The following is a 17,910-nucleotide window of genomic DNA, read 5'->3' on the forward strand; positions in this document are numbered from 1 at the left end:
AAGACCCTTGCAGACAAAGTGTAAATATGTTAGAAAAATAGTTTTATAATTTATTATAATATCATATTATATATATTTATATCTTTACCTGAAGTTCATTATCAGCTGCCGATCTACTGGATTTCTACAAGCAGATTCTCACTTTAGTTTATCAACGTGATAGAGTTTTGAGCAGATGATCACACAATGGCTTATTTTGAGGATCTTCATTAGACCTTTTCAAGCTATGAATTTTACTCTTTCCACTCTCCTGATTCTACCTGAGATCAACGGTGAGCATGGATTGCGGGGTATATATATTGCCGTTCCTTTATATTTCATCCATAAGGTTTCAATGCATTCAGGATGGGGAGTATACACTCTATATGTAGACTACTATTATATTTTGGAATGCCACTATGGAAGTTATGAAAGTGATCAACCTTCATAGTGTGCTGCATAAACACTAGTGCAAGAAGGTATATACCGTATATTTATTTTATATTAATAAACAGCTTTTTTTGCTCAAAAGTATGCAATATACATTTCTCCATTTTTCTGGCTTGCAGTAAAATATACTATGCCAGCGATGGCGAACCTATGGCACGCGTGCCAGCTGTGGCACGCGAAGGCCTTGGAGCTGGCACGCGGGAAGGTCCGCAATTAAGATATGCGGCGCGGCGGGAGGCGAGTGTGCCGGTGTCTGCTTTGCAGCTCACCTGGCAACAGGGCCGGACTAGCCATTGGGAGGACCGGGCATTGTCCCCGTGGGCCGCGGCCCATCCTCCTGTGCTGGCTGCAGTCCTGTGAGTGGATGTTTAGCCTGCCTGTCTTCCCCTTAGTATCCTATGAGCCAGGCAGTGTGTGAGGGGGAAGTGGGGGGAGGAAGAGAAGCTTCACACTGAGTCTGTCACAGGCACTCAGTGAGGCTGTAGTGTGACTCCACATGTGACATCTGTAATCAGGAACAGTTCCTAGTGCTCCCATGCTAGAGAGGTGAGGATATGGGGGGATGTTAATGTGTACTTTATAAAGAGTTTTTAGATACTAAAATCTTGTTATTAAGGTTTAATTGACGTGCTGGCACTTTGAGGAAATTCTTTGGTTTTGTGCGGCAGTTTGGGCACTCGGGCTCAAAAAGGTTAGCCATCACTGTACTATGCTTTTGTTGCTTACCTCTTGTCCAGTTACTAACAGAATACTGTTCTCTTTGCTATACTGCATTTGTCTGTAGATGTGGTCAAATACCAACAGCTCACTCCAGCAGTTTTGCAGTAAAATCATCTGGTCACTCACCTAAGAAAAAAAGGACATATATGAATTGTTCAGGTTAGCATTTAAAAGGACAATATTGTTTTTTGATAACTGTATGTGGTTAACACCGGAAAATGACAGTGTTATGTGTTTTTTTATATCTTTTTCCACATTTAAATGCAGACGAACCAAAGTGACAGCAGTATAACTGCCTAGAAAGTATTAGCTGGAGTCCATCTAAATATCCTTATCCTCTTGTTAAAATAGATGCAGAATTATGGGTTTATTGGCAGGGTCACAAACGATGAGACTGTTAGGAGGTGCTGTGGTAATGTAATAGACTGAATGACTGTTGAGAAGCATCTAAATGCTAATTTAATTTAATAATCAAGGTCACCTTTTTATTGATTATAAATCTGCAACTTTTCAGTAACCTGTAACAACAAAACTCCAAACAACAAAGTGTCCATCAGTCATTCACAGCTGAACTTTGAAAGCCAATCTAAATTCAGGGAAAGGCTTATCCTAAACATCAGTTCAGATTTAGGAGACCATATGGCCAACCACATCCCACTAAGGGCATAATCAGATATCATTTTTGTTTGTGGGTAGGATGTATCCTCCAATAAAGCTGTGACAATATTGAAAGAGAGGCCTGTAGCAAGAAAATATGCGGAAGGCAGCATGACAGGGTGCACGGACAGACACGAGGCAAGGGGTGGGGGGTTGGGTTTGAAAGAGTTAAAAGCTAGTCTTGGAAGAAAGGAAGGTGGGGGAGAAGGTTGGGTCGGAAATAGAGGGGGAGGAGTGAGTAGAGGGTAAAATGAGAGTCAAGCGGAAGTGAGGCACATTTTTTGAAAAGAAGAAGTTGCCCACCCTCCCACCCTTGATATAGAGGGTTGGGAGGCGGTTGAGGTTTGGTGGAAGGTAAGAGTGCTGGGTAAATTTTGGTTGGGGGGCACCCAAGGTGGTGGTGAACCCCCCTTTAAGTGGTAAAAGGTTGAGGCCCCTGAGTGGTACTGGGCTGATTAGGGGCCAGGTTGGTATGGTGGTTTTGAGAATATGTGATGTGGTGGTGGCGGACTTTACCTTCCGGACCTGCAACCTAGTCGTTGGTTGGGAAAATGTTGAGATAGTATTTGTAAAGGTGGTTATTTAAAGGGTTAATTCAAGGAAAAGTAAGCTGGTTAATTAAAGCTATTATTGGTTTATTATGGTGATTACTGTGTTGTTGTTTGTTTATTTGTTTGTTTGTGTTTGTTTGTGGTTATTTGTTTCAGTGGTTATATTTATTTGTTTATATTGGTTTATATTTAAATATGTGTTAAATTATTATATTGATACATAATAATAAGTTATAAATTGTTTATTGTATTTATTAATAAACGGCTGCTTGCCAGCCATTAAAATGCATATCGGTGTAGTGTGTTGTTTGGGGGGTTAAGGCGGGGAGGAAGGACAAGAAAGGGGGCTGGCAAGAGAGAAGGTGTATCAGTAAGTATGGTGGGAGAGGAAGGTGAAGAGGCAAGGTACGGGCTACCCTAGTCATGGAAAACAAAAGTCATATTGTAGCTTTGTGCTTTAATGTTTTTATCAAGTGAGGCTGCATACGTTTATTTTAATCCTCCCTGTACAGTGGGCATGTCAGACACTGAGATTCAAACAGAATTGCTGCTAAACATTGGCCTGAAAAATTATTGCTCAGAAACAAATGTATGCAGCCACAAAAACATTAAAGCAAAAGTAAATCTGCTGGTGACCATCAGGGTTTTGCTATGTTGTGCAAATATATATTTGCTCAATATGACAAACTTACCTGCCAAAGCACCTCTTTTAGCAATATCTTCACCTGCTCTTCTATAGGGCTTAAAGTCCTTAACAATCCTTATTGGACAAGTGGGGGCGATGTAGCTTTTGTGCATGCTCACAGAATCTACTTTATCTCAGCACAGAACTGTGTACAACCTACACAAAAACCATGAGAGATACATGGAAACCGTCAGGCTAGTTGTCTGACTCCCATGCTGACCCTCCTGTTTATTAGGTTAGGTTCCTAACGGCTATGGGACAAGGCCTTCACAGGCTTTCCTGATCCGCATATTTGTTTCCACTGGGTATTTAGGCTGATGGGTAAGGGAAACTGCAGTACAAAAAACATTTTTACTACTATGTAGTTTATTTAATGTCAAAAGCAAAAAAAAAAAGATTGAATTCTCTGTCATCTGTTTTTGTCATAACAATCCATCTCTACAATCCTGCCATTTAACTAAGTTTCCATACAGCTGTATTTCATAATGTTTTTTTTAATTTGCTAAGTGTTTAACCTTGTGAATCAAGAATAGAAAAAGTGAACAAAATGACAAATTGACTGTACATAAAAGGGGAACAATGAACATTATCTTTGTTTGAAAAGACTCCTGTCCTTTGCCACAAGGGTTTCCAATCCATTCTTTTCAAGAAAACACTTTTAATCTATTCAGTGATGCATTTCCTTCAAGACATTCATCTTACTAAATGAATCTCAAAGCTAAGCCTTAGTTGTATATAGAAAGTGGTGTTTGCCACTTATGTATAGTTCTAAACCTTTACAAAATTCAACAGAAAACTTAGATTTTTTTGGTATAACAAAGGGTTTTATCTGCAATGATATCTGGTGCAATCTCATACAGTCAAGGGAGTCAATTTTGCAAAATGAGATTAACAAATGCCCATAAAAGAAACCAGAACCATTTACCAAATTGATGCTGGTCAGTGTACAGAGCAGAAAAAAAAAATGAAAAAAAGGTAAAACAATAAAACTGATCACCTACAAATCCTCATCCATGCAGCTAACTGTGTGTGGCAAATTGTGTGACCATTAGCTGACACCTGAGCTGCATACTAATTCTGGGTTAGTGAATTAAAAGATATGAAAGTATACTGGTCAGAACACCAATCAGGCAAGCTCTATTATTGGAACCAGGTCAGAGATGGCAATGATTATTTTCAATGGAAAATTCAACATAATAATATAACCAAAACGTTTACAAAAATAAAAAATTATTTTATACTTTTAGTTTATACCAGAATGTGTCAGGCACAGGGACCTGAAGATTATGACAAAAAAAAGTGTAATCTCCCCATCCTATATCTTCTCATTAACCAGAGCTGCTTGACCATAAGAAGGCATTAGAGAGAATAGACCAGCCAACAACACTTCATATAAGTGTCAAGGTTTGCAAATTAGCATAGCCCAGAACCTATAAAGATCCCCAGGGGACACTTGAGGACAAGAAGTAGCTGAAAGAGAAAAGGAAGCTCTCCAAAAAGACACTATATAAGCTATAAACCAGAAAGTTGTTGTCTCTATTTTGATTAAATAAATGTTATTTCATTGCTGTTTTCATGTTGGGAATAGTTCAGTTGCTCATTGCTCCAAACAGCACCTCCAGATTAAGAACTAAAGCATAATCTTCTAAATGTGGCCAGAGATTACAACAAAAACCTGATAGAGATCATAACTGTACTTTTTCTGAAATTAAACAAAAGAAAAAACTTTGGCTGGGTATCTATTTTAACACCAACCCCAGTTCTACACCCTCTTCCATTTATCTGCCAACTTCCTGGAGTAACAATGCATCTATTAAAAAAAGAAAAAAAAACTTTCATGTGTCCTCAGTGTATTCTGATGATATGCCAGATCCTTCTCTGTAAAGGATTTTATCATTAATTTATTATATTTTTTGTCACATATAAATAATAGTGAAAAAAATGTTATCTAAGCTTTCAGAAAAATTATGGGCTCACATGTTCTACATGACTTTAGCAGCTTTTACTGTTAAGAGATGCTCATGTGTCAGGCGATTCCGTGCTGTGCACCGTCGCGGTATAAAACACTGTCTGTTCAGCGATGTCATTTGCAGCAGCCAGGTGAACTAAGATAGCAGCAGCCCCTGCTTCCTTTTAGCTGTGCAGCCTGATAGATTTATGGCATCCCCAGTATCCATTGATAGCTGTGCACAGCTGAAGGGGACTCTAGAGGCTGATCAGCTCCTGACTTAGTCCTGCACTGCTATTGGCTGCTGAGTCTTTAAAGCCTCTCTGCTCCCAGTCACCAGTGCCTGATGTAGCGTATAGCTGGGCTAATCTGTGCTGAAGATTTATCGTCTGATCTCTGTTGCTGACCTTGCCTGTTTCTGACTTTGCCAGTTTATGCTGCCTGGACTGACCTTTGCTTGTGACCCCGACTTTGCTTGTGTTTTGTTCTTGTGTACTTCGTTTTGTGGACGGATATCCTGTGTATGACCTCTGCTCTGTATTCTGGACTTGTCTCTGTTGGAATCTTGGTACTGCTTTATCTGTGGGCTCCTGGCTTGCTGCCAGCCCATTCCCAGACACCATTCTTTGCTCAGTAAGTCCTGGGGGCAACCGAGAGCTGGGAGATGCAATTAGTCTTCCGAGGCTGAGTGGGGGCTTACTAAAGGTGAAGACTGCACTGTTAGATTAGGGGACTGGTGTCTGGTGAGGAATGATGCTGACCAGGGCCTTACACTTACTAATCTGATCATAATTCTGCATTGTGCCATCTTCAGACCTCACTTACCCAGATCTGAATTTGATAATGATGAGGTCTTCAGCAAATGTGACAAGATTGCTGATTTGACTATTCAAACCTACCATAATGATGATTTGTCAAAAACTTAAGTCTAAATTGTATATTAGCCTAGTCATATCTGATCAAAATTGGAAGTTACACCATTTGATTTGTTTTTTTGTCAATATATATTGTAATATTAGCCAAAGCATTAAATAATACATATTATAATAAGTTATTTCTACAACACTCAAGCTTTTTTATTTTGGTGGTTGATGGATACTAATGGCTGCATAGAGTGGTAGCAAATCACATGGCAGTGCTCTCTGCAGCATTCCCCTGTGAGTCCAAAATGGGAGGGGCTCTTGATGTTTGGGGCTCACAGGAAGTGGGTTGAATGATACTAGGCCTCAATCAACCCAGAGATGAAGCAACATTGGATTAGAAATCAAATGAATCAGCAGGGATAGTGTCACAAATTCACGTTTATTTTGTTTTAGACATTGATACAGTTATATGAAAAAGCACAGAATCTCATTAAAATTGTTAAGTTCTTTTTTTTTTTTTTTTACATATTTAAACATGTCAGTATAAAAGGAGCTTTGGTTAATCCAGTTCCATAGATATCAGAAAAGACTTGCCAGATTGTATAAATAAATATTTAGAAAATGCATCCCCAGATGGTCTCTAAGTAATTGCAGTTTCTGGGTAAATACATTCTAATTATGCCCTAAAAAATCTGTAAAAGCTCAGTGAAATTGTTAAATATCTTTATGCTTAACAAGCAAATGTACTGTCTGTAAAGGATATCATAATCTGGCAAAACTAAACATTTTGATAAGATGGCAATGACCCGTTAAAGAGAAAGAAAAGCCTTTTCATGACTGAGATTCATAGTGGATTTTAAATACAAAGTAAGTCAGGTTACAAAAAGACATAAGTCCATCAAATTAAACCACTGGGAAAGTAAACATATCCCAGATATAAAGCCCTATGGACATAGTTGGTTCAGTGGAAGGCCCTGGTACAATTTGCTTCAACAAAAAAAATCCTTCCTGATTCCATGAGGCAATTGGATGTTCCCTGGATCAACAGTTACTGTTATCTTTACTTTAAAGCCTTAATACCCAGCTATATTCTGTGCTTCTAGAAATCATCCAGTTTTTCTTAAAGCAATCTATAGTAGTTGCTGAAACTACTTCCCGAGGAAGTCCATTCAACATTTTCACAGACCTTACAGTGGAGTCCTTTCTTTTTCTGGAGCTTAAACTTCTTTTCCTCAAGACGCAGAGTGCACTCTTGTTCTTTGTAATGATCTCAAAGTGAATAATGGGGAAGGAAGTTCTCTATATGGACTATTTATATATTTACACAGGGTGATCATATCCCCCCTTAAACATCTCCTCTCAAGGGAGAATAGATTCAGTTAAGGTAATTTCTCCTCATAGCTGAGCTCCTCCATACCTTTTATTAGTTTTGTTGCCCTTCTCTGCACTCTCTCCATTTCCACAATTTTGTGAACCAGTGGCCAAAACTGCACTGCATATTCCAGATGTGGTCTAGCCAATGCTTTGTACAGGGGCAGGATTATGTTTCCATCTCTGCAGTCTATTCCTCTTTTAATTTCTTGAAAGTAACTTTCAAGAAAGTACTTTGCTGGCTTTTGATATTGCAGCTTGGCATTGCATGCTGTTATTAAGTCTATGATCTATTAGAACCCCAGATCCTTTTCCATTTCTGACTCCCTCAAATGTATTCCCCCTGGACCAGGGGTCAGCAACCTTTACTATCAAATGAACCATTTTGCCCCCTTCTCCACTAAACAAAAATAGTCTGGAGCCACAAAACATAACACAGCTTATAAACTTTTAAAAGTTTTACTTAGTCAGCCATGCTGACTATCATCTTGAAATAACTGAGCTCAGCTCTTTGAGGACACGTGGATGTAATCCATCAGGTCCTGAAGCTTTGTCAACCTTAATAAACACTCAATCATTCAATTTTGAGTCATTGTGGCTCATTTAAGTAAATGCTACCAGGATCACATGAAATCTAAAACCTCAGGTAGGGTTAAAATCTGTTTGGACCAAAAAAATGACAATGTGCCGACTAAAGTAAATTCCTGTTTTTCTTGGCTAAAAACATAAACTCATCTTTGTCTTTGTTTATAATGTTGAATATTTTTTTTAAGAATTGCTCCCTAGGATTAGCAACTAAATATGGATTAGAACTAAAATAATTAGTTCTAATCCATATTTAGAACTAAAATAATATTAAAAAATAATGAATCATTATAGTTCTGGAACCTACCATACTGCCTACCAAACTACCATAGCTGTTGACAGACCTAGTTATAGGATTTACAAAGTTCCAGGGAAATCTGCAAATAAAGCTTTTTGTGGGCAGCCACCACTGAATTCCACTGTGGCCTGTAAGCTTGAATAATACTGTTTTAATCTAAGAAATCTAGGCATCACACAATCACTGTAAGGGGTATAGAGTGGTCCTGTCATAGTTGTCCCAAACCGTGGACATGTTCTACTTTACAGGGGGACGGAATACCACAGTGCACTTGTGAAGTAGATCCTTAGCATAAACTGATTCAGGCACCTAAATTATCTGTAGATCAACAATTTTCAAGATTGTCCACCTTTTATTGAAGTGTCATGCGAAGAAGTTGTGTCTTCTATGCCCACAACTTTCTGCTTCGGCTCTTGCAGGTGTCAGTCATGTTGTGATAACTCTTCCCACAACTGACCCATGTTTTGTTGGATAGCTGATGCAATTATTTGAGTAATGTCAGCTTCAAAATTAGCAGCTACCATGGATAACTTAGTATTGTCAATGTCTGTGCCCCAAAAGGGGTGAACTTGTGCTCTGTTGCCGGCTTTGGGGTTCAACCGTCTTGGGTGGGCTGATTGCTCCTGTGCCATCTTTCCATCTCTTTTCTATTTCATCTAGATCTTCAGCCATCTTGAATGGAGGAAGCTGGAGTTGCTGGGTATCCTGGCAACCAATACTGAGCTGTGCATACACGACCAGATAGGTAAAATGTATTATGGCTGAAGAAACTTCAAACATCTTTTTCTGCAATAGAGACGTGCCCGATCGAAAACTTTTAGTGAGATTTTAGTTCCACTTTAGGTTATGTTGCATAGAAATGTTTGCCAAAAAAAGGTTAAAGGGAACAAATGGGTCTGTGTTTATTCTTTATTTGATAGGAGACAGGAAGCGGCAGATTTGCCATATATTTTTCAGGTGTTACATACATCTAGGGATAACTAGGTGCACCTACCCTAGAATTGCAACGGTTAAATTAAAGTGGTTTGCATTCAGAAATTTTTTTGAAAAAATGCATTTGTCAATTTGAAAAAGCCTGGTAGTTTCTGCCTGTTATCATTTCTGGATGCCTAATGTTTTACAGTACGAGCTAAGAAGCAGTAAATTCTGCAGTATAATACTGCTAGTCTGAACATTTTAGTGGAGGGTGGACCCTTAAAATGGAAAATGCAGGTATGGTAAAGTTCCAAGAACCATGAAACATTAATAGACAGTAAACTGTCTATCCCAGCAACATCTTCAAAGAGAAAGTTCACAATGAAAATGTTGTATATGCATTATGCAGAAACTTATTTGGAAACTTGCAAGAGCTAATGCAGTATAGAAGAAGACTAATATTAAATTAAAGTAGAGTAAGCCACAAAAACAAAACAATTAGCAACTGGATACAGTGGTCTAACAACAAAGTTATAGACTAGAGTTTGAATATGTGTGTGGTGTCACCAGTGACAACACTGAATTACCTTCAGGCAACCCTGAGAGGAGTGAGATTTTTATTGCCTGCTGCAATTGACCAATGTTTTCACCTAATCAAAAAAAACTGATTGCATAGGTAAAAATGTACACATGAAAAAATATACACATATAAAAAATCAGAGGTGATTTCAATTGCAGCCCAGAAATACGTTTTGTTCTATTGGAGGAATATAATTTATGGAATTGATTGACTATGTTATAGAGGATGTTCCTTTCATATAAATGTTCATATTTATTGTTAATGGAAAAAATTGTAATTTTTTAAGTACTAAAAATGTATTTAGTTTGATTGTTGAAAGTCTCATTTTATGCGCCAATATTTTGTATCCTGTGTATGTAGGGACGAGTTTAGCAGTACTTACTTTCTTATTGTTATCTGACATTATAGTTGTTAACTTCAGCACATGCCAAATACAAGGTTCTCTCCTCAATTTCTTTATATATTATAATAGATATTATAGTGAGTGAAGGGGGTGGGGGCCATTAAATGTCATAATAGGTTTAGGAGGCTAAAATTAAACCCTATGTACCGTACTAAACACTTTTTTTAGCTCTGTGTACACAAAGGAAAATAGTAGAGCGAAGGTCTTAGAGAGTTTGATAAAGAACCACATAGAAGACTTTCTGCTAGAAAATAATATATTATGTGATAGTCAGCATGGCTTTAAGAAAGACCGAAGTTGTCAAACAAATTTACTCTCTTTTTATGAAGAAGTAAGTAAACAGGTAGAAAGTAGAGTAGCAGTTGATATAGTATACTTGGACTTTGCTAAAGCATTTGACACTGTATCCCATAGACAGTTAATATGCAAGTTAGGGTCAATAGGTTTAGAAAAGCCAAACTGTAAATGGATAGAGAACTGACTTAAGGATCGCATCCAGAGAGTAGTGATTAATGATTCATACTCTGAATGGTCTAAGGTTATTAGTAGTGTACCCCAGGGTTCAGTGTTGGGACCTTTACTGTTTAACGTCTTTATAAATAAATTAGAGTTTGGGATTAAAAGTACCATTTCTGTGTTTGCAGATGACACCAAACTATGTAATGGAATTAAGTCCATACAGGATGTCTATAATCTACAAGCAGACCTGGATGTACTGTTTGATTGGGCAGCCAAGTGGCAAATGACAGTTATTATTGAGAAATGTAAAGTTATGCACTTGGGGGCTAAAAACATGCATGCTTCATACTGTCTAGGGGGAATACTTTTGGGAGAGTCAGATATAGAAAAGGATCTGGGGGTTCTGGTAGATCATAGAAGTTTAAGGATAAGGAAGGGATTCTTCACTGTAAGTTCTGTGAAAATGGGGAACAGGCTCCCTCAGGAAGTTTCAGCAACTACTATAAATTGCTTTAAGAAAAAGCTGGATGATTTTCTAGAAGCACGGAATATAACTGGGTCATAAAACTTTAAAGTAAAGATAACAAAGTCTATTGATCCAGGGAACAGCTGATTGCCTCATAGAATGAGGAAGGATTTTTTTTCCCCTGTTGGAGCAAATTGGACCAGGAGTTCCTCTGGATCAACTATTTCCATAGGGTTTTATATCTGGGATTCTGCATCACATCTTCGGTGTGATCGATGTGATGCATGAAGCATTGGTACGCCAGAGAGGAGTGGCTTGATGGCAAATTTAAAAGAAGATTACATTGTAATCTGCTTTAAAACATTGATCACAATGATAAAGTTGTAAAAAATAAAGTTATACAGTTATAAAAATAAATCCAAAAGTTTATTCTATTATTGTACCCTTGTTTAGACAAATTTAAAAATATTTGTCATTTTTTAATAAAGTTTATTTTTTTAAATTTTATTTTAAAATTATTTATAATTATTTATTATAATATAATTTGTGATTTGTGTTTCAAACTTCATCATACCCGGGAGTTATTCCTATGAATTACAGGCCTAAAATATTAAACAACAAATTTCTATGCAAAACAATGTACTGCTTTTGACATAAAAATACAGACATCATTAGAACGCTAGGGGGGTTAAAAAAAGACAATGGCGATATATGTTGTTTGTGTACAACATGTCCACCATTACGAGGACATCAAATGTACAAATGACTGAACAAACTGTAGTAAGCATTTTTGGAGTATGTGAAACAAGTGTTGAATAAAGTGTTTAGTAGATAAAGATGTATAGGTAAAATATTTTGTGGGAGAGGAAGATAGGTTGGAAACCACCAGCCCTTAGATGTATTCAAAAATAATTTGTCATGCCTACCACTGAGTAGAATATACTCAGGCGAAATGCGTTGGGTCACTACACCATATCTTTTATGACTGTAAAGTGTTCTCATCTAGGGATAAATATTGTCTAGAACACTAGTCCCAAAAATCCTCCCTTACAGCTTTGCAGAAGGAATGGGACCTGTTTGATCGATTGTCTCTCATGTTATCAATATGTATTGAATGTATGTTATATGACTGACAATATAACTTACTTATAATACACCTAATTTATTTACATTTAAACCCTTCTTCTTTTCTTCAGTTGAAAATATTTTGTGTCATATTTGTAACCTATACACCTATGGTTGTATATATAAGTATGTTACAAGCACTGCAATTAAAGCTTAACAGAAGAAAATATAAAATAAATCCCTTTACACTTAACCCAGAATGACGATTTACCTTAAAACATTACATTTTATTCAGGAGCTGTACTTATTGTAATTGACAGTGTAATTCAAGAGATAAAGTTTTACATTATTTTGCTCACTGAAACCAGTTTGTACATGCAATGGATAAACTGTTACCCCTTTGGTGAATTCCCTTACAATTCATCATATTAATCTAAATTTTTTTGCATTTCATATTTAAGCTACTTGACCCAGTTTACTTTCAATACCTTCTGCTAGATGAGAACATTTGACTGAAGTACAATGAATAAACAAGAGTGATCTGACTCCTGAGTAGGTTGATAGGATCCACCTCCTCTACGTGGTATAGAAAGTCAAATAATAGAAAAAAATATATTCTCTGCACATTAATCTTACTCTTTATAATAATGTGAAGTAGTGTGACCTGTACTAAACCTTTTAGTAACATCAACAAACAGAGATGGTCCTCATGGACCATGTTTTTTTCCAATAAATTTTATTAAAGTATAACAATAAAGAATTAATTTACTTCTTTTCAGGGCAATACAAATAGAGGGTAACAATAACAGGGCTGTCAATGAGAAATAGCTTTTCAAAGTAAAGTCCTAATCGTCCAATTTATTGTTTGCCCTTTTCTAATTAGTGGGGCCAAGGATGTTTTAAAACAAAATAGCAGCCAAACAGCAAACATATAAACCACAGGTAACAAATAATAATGCAGCCCATCTCCAGGGCTTAGCTGAAGGTCCTAGGAAAACACCACCTTAGTGTAACGGCTACCTTGCCCTTGCCTGTGCATGAATAAGACAGTTGCTTCCCATGCTCCAAGTAGCAATAACAACAAGGCAAGAAAAGATATAAAGAACACTCAAAAATAAGTAAACAAAGAAAAAAAGAGAAAGAGAAAGAAGACTGAGAAAGGACCAAGTAATTTTAGGGGAGGGGGGGGGCGGGTCAGGGCAACTGTCAGCTAGCCATAACACATTAGTAGAAGGTTATAGCATTAAAGTAATGAGGATTGCAGTAGCATGGGTGAGTGGTCCTATCCAGTGGGCATGCAGTAGCCTATCCAGCACAAAAAATAGGTTTGTAGTTATCCTACACTGCAGAGGCAATAATACTATAGTGTGCCACTGGTACTGCGAGATTTGTAAGTTCGATCTCGCGGCGAATCGGGCTGTTCTCGCTTACCGAACATTTCTGATCCCACTAGCTATCAAAAAAGCCAGAAACAATTCTGTATTTCTCTCAAAAAATAAAGATATTTTGTTCTGATCCCACTTGCTATCAAAGAAGCCAGACACATTTCTGTATTTCTCTCAAAAAATAAAGATATTTTGTTCTGATCCCACTTGCTATCAAAGAAGCCAGACACATTTCTGTATTTCTCTCAAAAAATACAGATACTTAATTCTAATAGCACTTGCTATCTATCAAAAAAGCCAGAAAAATGTCTATATTTCTCTCAAAAAAATAGATATTTTATTCTGATACTTGCTATCAAAAAAGTCAGAAAAAAAATAGTTTTTTCTCTTAAAAAATACATACTTTATTCTGATCCCACTTGCTATCAAAAATAAAAACAGAAAAATTTCTTTATTTCTCTAAAAAAAATACAGATTTTTTTTTCTGATCCCACTTGCTATCTATCAAAAAAGCCAGAAAAATGTCTGTATTTCTCTCAAAAAATAAAGATATTTTAATCCTGATCCCACTTGCAATATAAAAAGCCAGAAAATTTCTGTATTTCTCCCAAAAACTACAGATGTTTTATTCTGATAGCACTTGCTATCAAGAAAGCCAGAAAAAAATATGTATTTCTCTCAAAAAAATACAGATATTTTATTCTGATCCCACTTGCTATCTATCAAAAAAGCCAGAAAAATGTATGTATTTTTCTCAAAAAAATTAGGATATTTTATTCTGATCCTACTTGCTATCAAAAAAGGCCCACCACCTCCTCCTGCTGCTGCCGCCTGTCAGTACTCAATTCACTAAAATTGTACACTTCTGGGTGGCAGTGATGATGCACTACATCCAGCTCTAGATGCCAGTTACCCATGTGGTCCATGTTCTGTTTTAGTGCCCTCCGCCTTCTCCTCATGTCGTTGCTGCTGCCGCCTGTCCAGTACTCCATTCACAAAAATTCTATTACACACTTCTGGGTGTCATTGATGATGCACTACACCCAGCTCTAGATGCCATTTACCAATGCCGTCCATGCTGTGTTTCAGGGCCCACCGCCTCCTTCTCATGCAGTTGCTGCTGCCGCCTGACCAGTACTAAATTCACAAAAATTGTATTACACACTTCTGGGTGTCATTGGCGATGCACTACATCCAGCTCTAGATGCTAGTTACCAATGCGGTCCACACTCCGTGTCAGGGCCCACCGCCTCTTCCTCCTGCTGTTGCTGCTGCCGCCTGCCCAGTACTCCATTCACAAAAATTGTATTACACACTTCTGGGTGACATTGATGATGCACTACACCCAGCTCTAGATGCCATGTACCAATGCCGTCCATGCTCTGTTTCAGAGCCCACCGCCTCCTCCTCCTGCTGTTGCTGCTGCTGCCTGCCCAGTTCCCCATTCACAAAATCTGTATTACACACTTCTGGGTGTCACTGGCGATGCACTACACCCAGCTCTAGATGCCCGTTAACAATGTCGTCCATGCTCTGTCTCAGGGCCCACCGCCTCCTCCTCTTGCTGTTTCTGCTGCTGCCTGCCCAGTACTTCATTCACAAAAATTGTATTACACACTTCTGGGTGTCATTGACAATGCACTACACCCAGCTCTAGATGCCAGTACCAATGCCGTCCACGCTCTGTCTCTGGGCCCACCGCCTCCTTCTCCTGCTGTGGCTGCTGCCGCCGCCTGTCAGTGCTCCATTCACACAAATTGTATTACACACTTCTAGGTGGCATTGACAATGCACTACACCCAGCTCAAGATGCCAGTTACCAATGCGGCCCCCACTCCATCTCAGGGCCCACCACCTCCTCCTCCTGCTGTTGCTGCTGCCACCTGTCAGTTCTCCATTCACTAAAATTGTACACTTCTGGGTGGCATTGATGATGCACTACACCCGACTCTCCATGACTCTTACTAATGCGGTCTCCCTGGCGATAGCTGACCAGAGGCCACACATTGCTAATGCTCTCGCTGACCCACTCTCCGTCTCTGGTCCTCCATCCTTGCCTAATGTCACCGCACTACTTGTCCACAACTTTATGGGTGTCATTCCTAACACATATCGTCCAGGTCATAATGCCAGCAAGCAATTATAATAATAATAAACAGGATTTATATAGCGTTAAGATATCATGCAGCTATGTAAGTTCAATAGGGGTGCGCACATTAAATAGCAAGGTGCTGTCCTGCTGTTTTGACGGCAGAGACTGTTGCTAGTGGGTTGAGTTCATCCTTTCTCAGTGTCCTAATGTTTATGCTGCCTTCTGGATGTTGTCAATCACGCAAAAATCCTATTTGCCTGCTGTCACTTTGCCTGCCATTTTCTGGAAAACTACAAGGTCTTTTGGAACTTTTATATATTGTAATTTTTCCTTGTTGCCACCGTTCTCCTAAACTTACCTAGCAAATGTGGTGGTTCTAACATGTATAGGGGTATAGCTATTAATGTTTAAAGTCAGTCCATTGACTTTAATAGAATTCGCAAAAACGATTCGCAGAAATTTTGCAAACCCACCGGAAGTTTGAGGAAATTTTTGCGAAACTGTCAGAGGCTCGACAGTTTCTCGCTCATGCCTAGTTGCCATATTTGTTCCCATTCCTCCTGCTTCAGAGCTAAACCAATGTACCCTTCCAAATGGCTCATATATAAAAAAGGGAGATTCACAAAATCACCCCCTTGGCTTGTGGATCCCATAAATAAATATGGTAAAAGGTAAACATGAATTACACACCAGGGAACTCACTCAGTCTGGATTGATCATAATGTTTTTTCTGAGGAGGGGGCCTCACATGCCTTTTGCAACAATGCAAAGTAAAACATCGGAGGTGCCAAGAAAGGAGTCTATATACACCACATTCAACCCACCAATGCAATCTGTGAGGATTATCTAACCCAGGAGGGAAGAGCGGGTTGTCTATATTGGAAAAAGAGGGATGCGGTAGGACATTACCCTGCTCGAGATTTTCACCGAATCACAGGTCTGGGGGGAATGTTTGAGGGGCTAATTGTGCTGAAATTTAGTAATTGACAATATGAGGTACTGATAGGCCTTCCTGATCTTGTGGCTGGAAAAGAGTATGCCTATGTGAACTCCAAAAAAAGCTCAGCACTTGCATTAATTGGAGGACATGCGCAGTGATTTTAATTGGTAGAACCCACATAGGGCACAATATTTGTGGTATCCATGTCATCTTTATGAAGACTATGTGGCCCAGCCATGATATTTTTTTTCCAGAACTCTAAAAAGGAGGTCTAGTGGCCAACCAGTTCCAGAAATTGGGCGGAGTATGGTGTGTCAGCATTGCTGACACTGTATCAGATGGTGGAGGGATGTCAAGTGCCTGATACTTGTTGCTATTTATTTAAATGCAACTTTGAGAATGTTGGAAAGCGCTGGAGGAGAGACATCAGTTTAGGCAGAGACACCAGTGGTTGGATATAAAAACATCATCTGCAAAGATGCTAATAAAATGTGGGTGATTCCTCATAGACTGCACCAGTGGCTAGATGGCTAAAGCAAATAGTAGTAATGATGAGAGTGAACAACCCTCCCTGGTGCCCCTGCCTTTGGGGTAGTAAGGGGACAGGAATCCTATGTATTGTATGAAGTATCTTAGATTAGCATACAGGGAGGAACCAAAAGTCAGAAGTGAGGACCATAGGCCCATCTCTCTAGCAAATAGGTGGGATAAGGCCATAAGACTGGGTCAAAAGTCTTTCTAATATACAAACTAATAAAAAACACTGGACATTACCTACCAAGTGTATGACCCTGCAAATAGTGTGTTGCCTTCTTAGTAACAAACCCTGTTTAATCAGCCAATTCCAGGCAATTGATACCCCAGTTCAAGCAAGAAGCCAAAATGATCACAAGTAACTTGGAATCCAAGTTGAATGAGGATATCAGTCTATAATTAGACCACACTGTTGTATTTGTCTCAGATACCACAAATCAAAGAAAGGATGATGTTTACCACACAAGCCAACCGTATAAGTAGAAAAGTTATTATAGATGGGCATCTTGTAACAGGGATTCTGTTTTTATTAGTGACCCTGTGGTGTTGCTTTGATGTATAACATATTTTGTTTAGTTAATACTATTTACTAAATCATTGGGATATCCAATCTGTGCTTATTTACATGGCCACATCCCTATTGCAAATAGAAAAAGGCCTTTGAAGGCAATCTTAAATTATTGATATTGGTTGATGGAAATTTGATAAATGTATGGCTCTAGTATATAAAAAGCACACCAGAAATGGTGGAGTAATAAGCTTTTTTATCTAGCACATGAGGATTTTTGTCTGTAGAACAGAATTGGAGTCATTTGGGCTGTTTAACATGGGTGATTGCGTTAATACTGAATCTGTTTGGAATTTTTAATTCAATGTATTTTACTTGATTATTTTAATTATGCTATTAGATGGTATTTGGTTGCTATCTTTAAGAAATAGTCCTTAGATCGCTGTCCTATCCTCC

The 17,910-nt window shown here is 38.4% G+C and overlaps 1 protein-coding gene across 2 annotated transcripts in view; it reads right to left on the reverse strand.

The window, feature by feature from the left end:
• NR5A1 (nuclear receptor subfamily 5 group A member 1) overlaps positions 1 to 17,910 on the reverse strand; it is a 123,679-nt gene that overhangs the window by 42,568 nt on the left and 63,201 nt on the right. For both annotated transcript variants that reach the window (XM_072429712.1, XM_072429711.1), the window contains one exon: positions 1,156 to 1,275. In XM_072429712.1, the coding sequence (XP_072285813.1) occupies positions 1,156 to 1,275 (120 nt within the window). The remainder of the gene's footprint in view (positions 1 to 1,155; positions 1,276 to 17,910) is intronic.

Source organism: Pyxicephalus adspersus, chromosome Z (genome assembly GCF_032062135.1).
Source record: "Pyxicephalus adspersus chromosome Z, UCB_Pads_2.0, whole genome shotgun sequence".
Classification (NCBI taxonomy): Eukaryota; Metazoa; Chordata; class Amphibia; order Anura; family Pyxicephalidae; genus Pyxicephalus; species Pyxicephalus adspersus.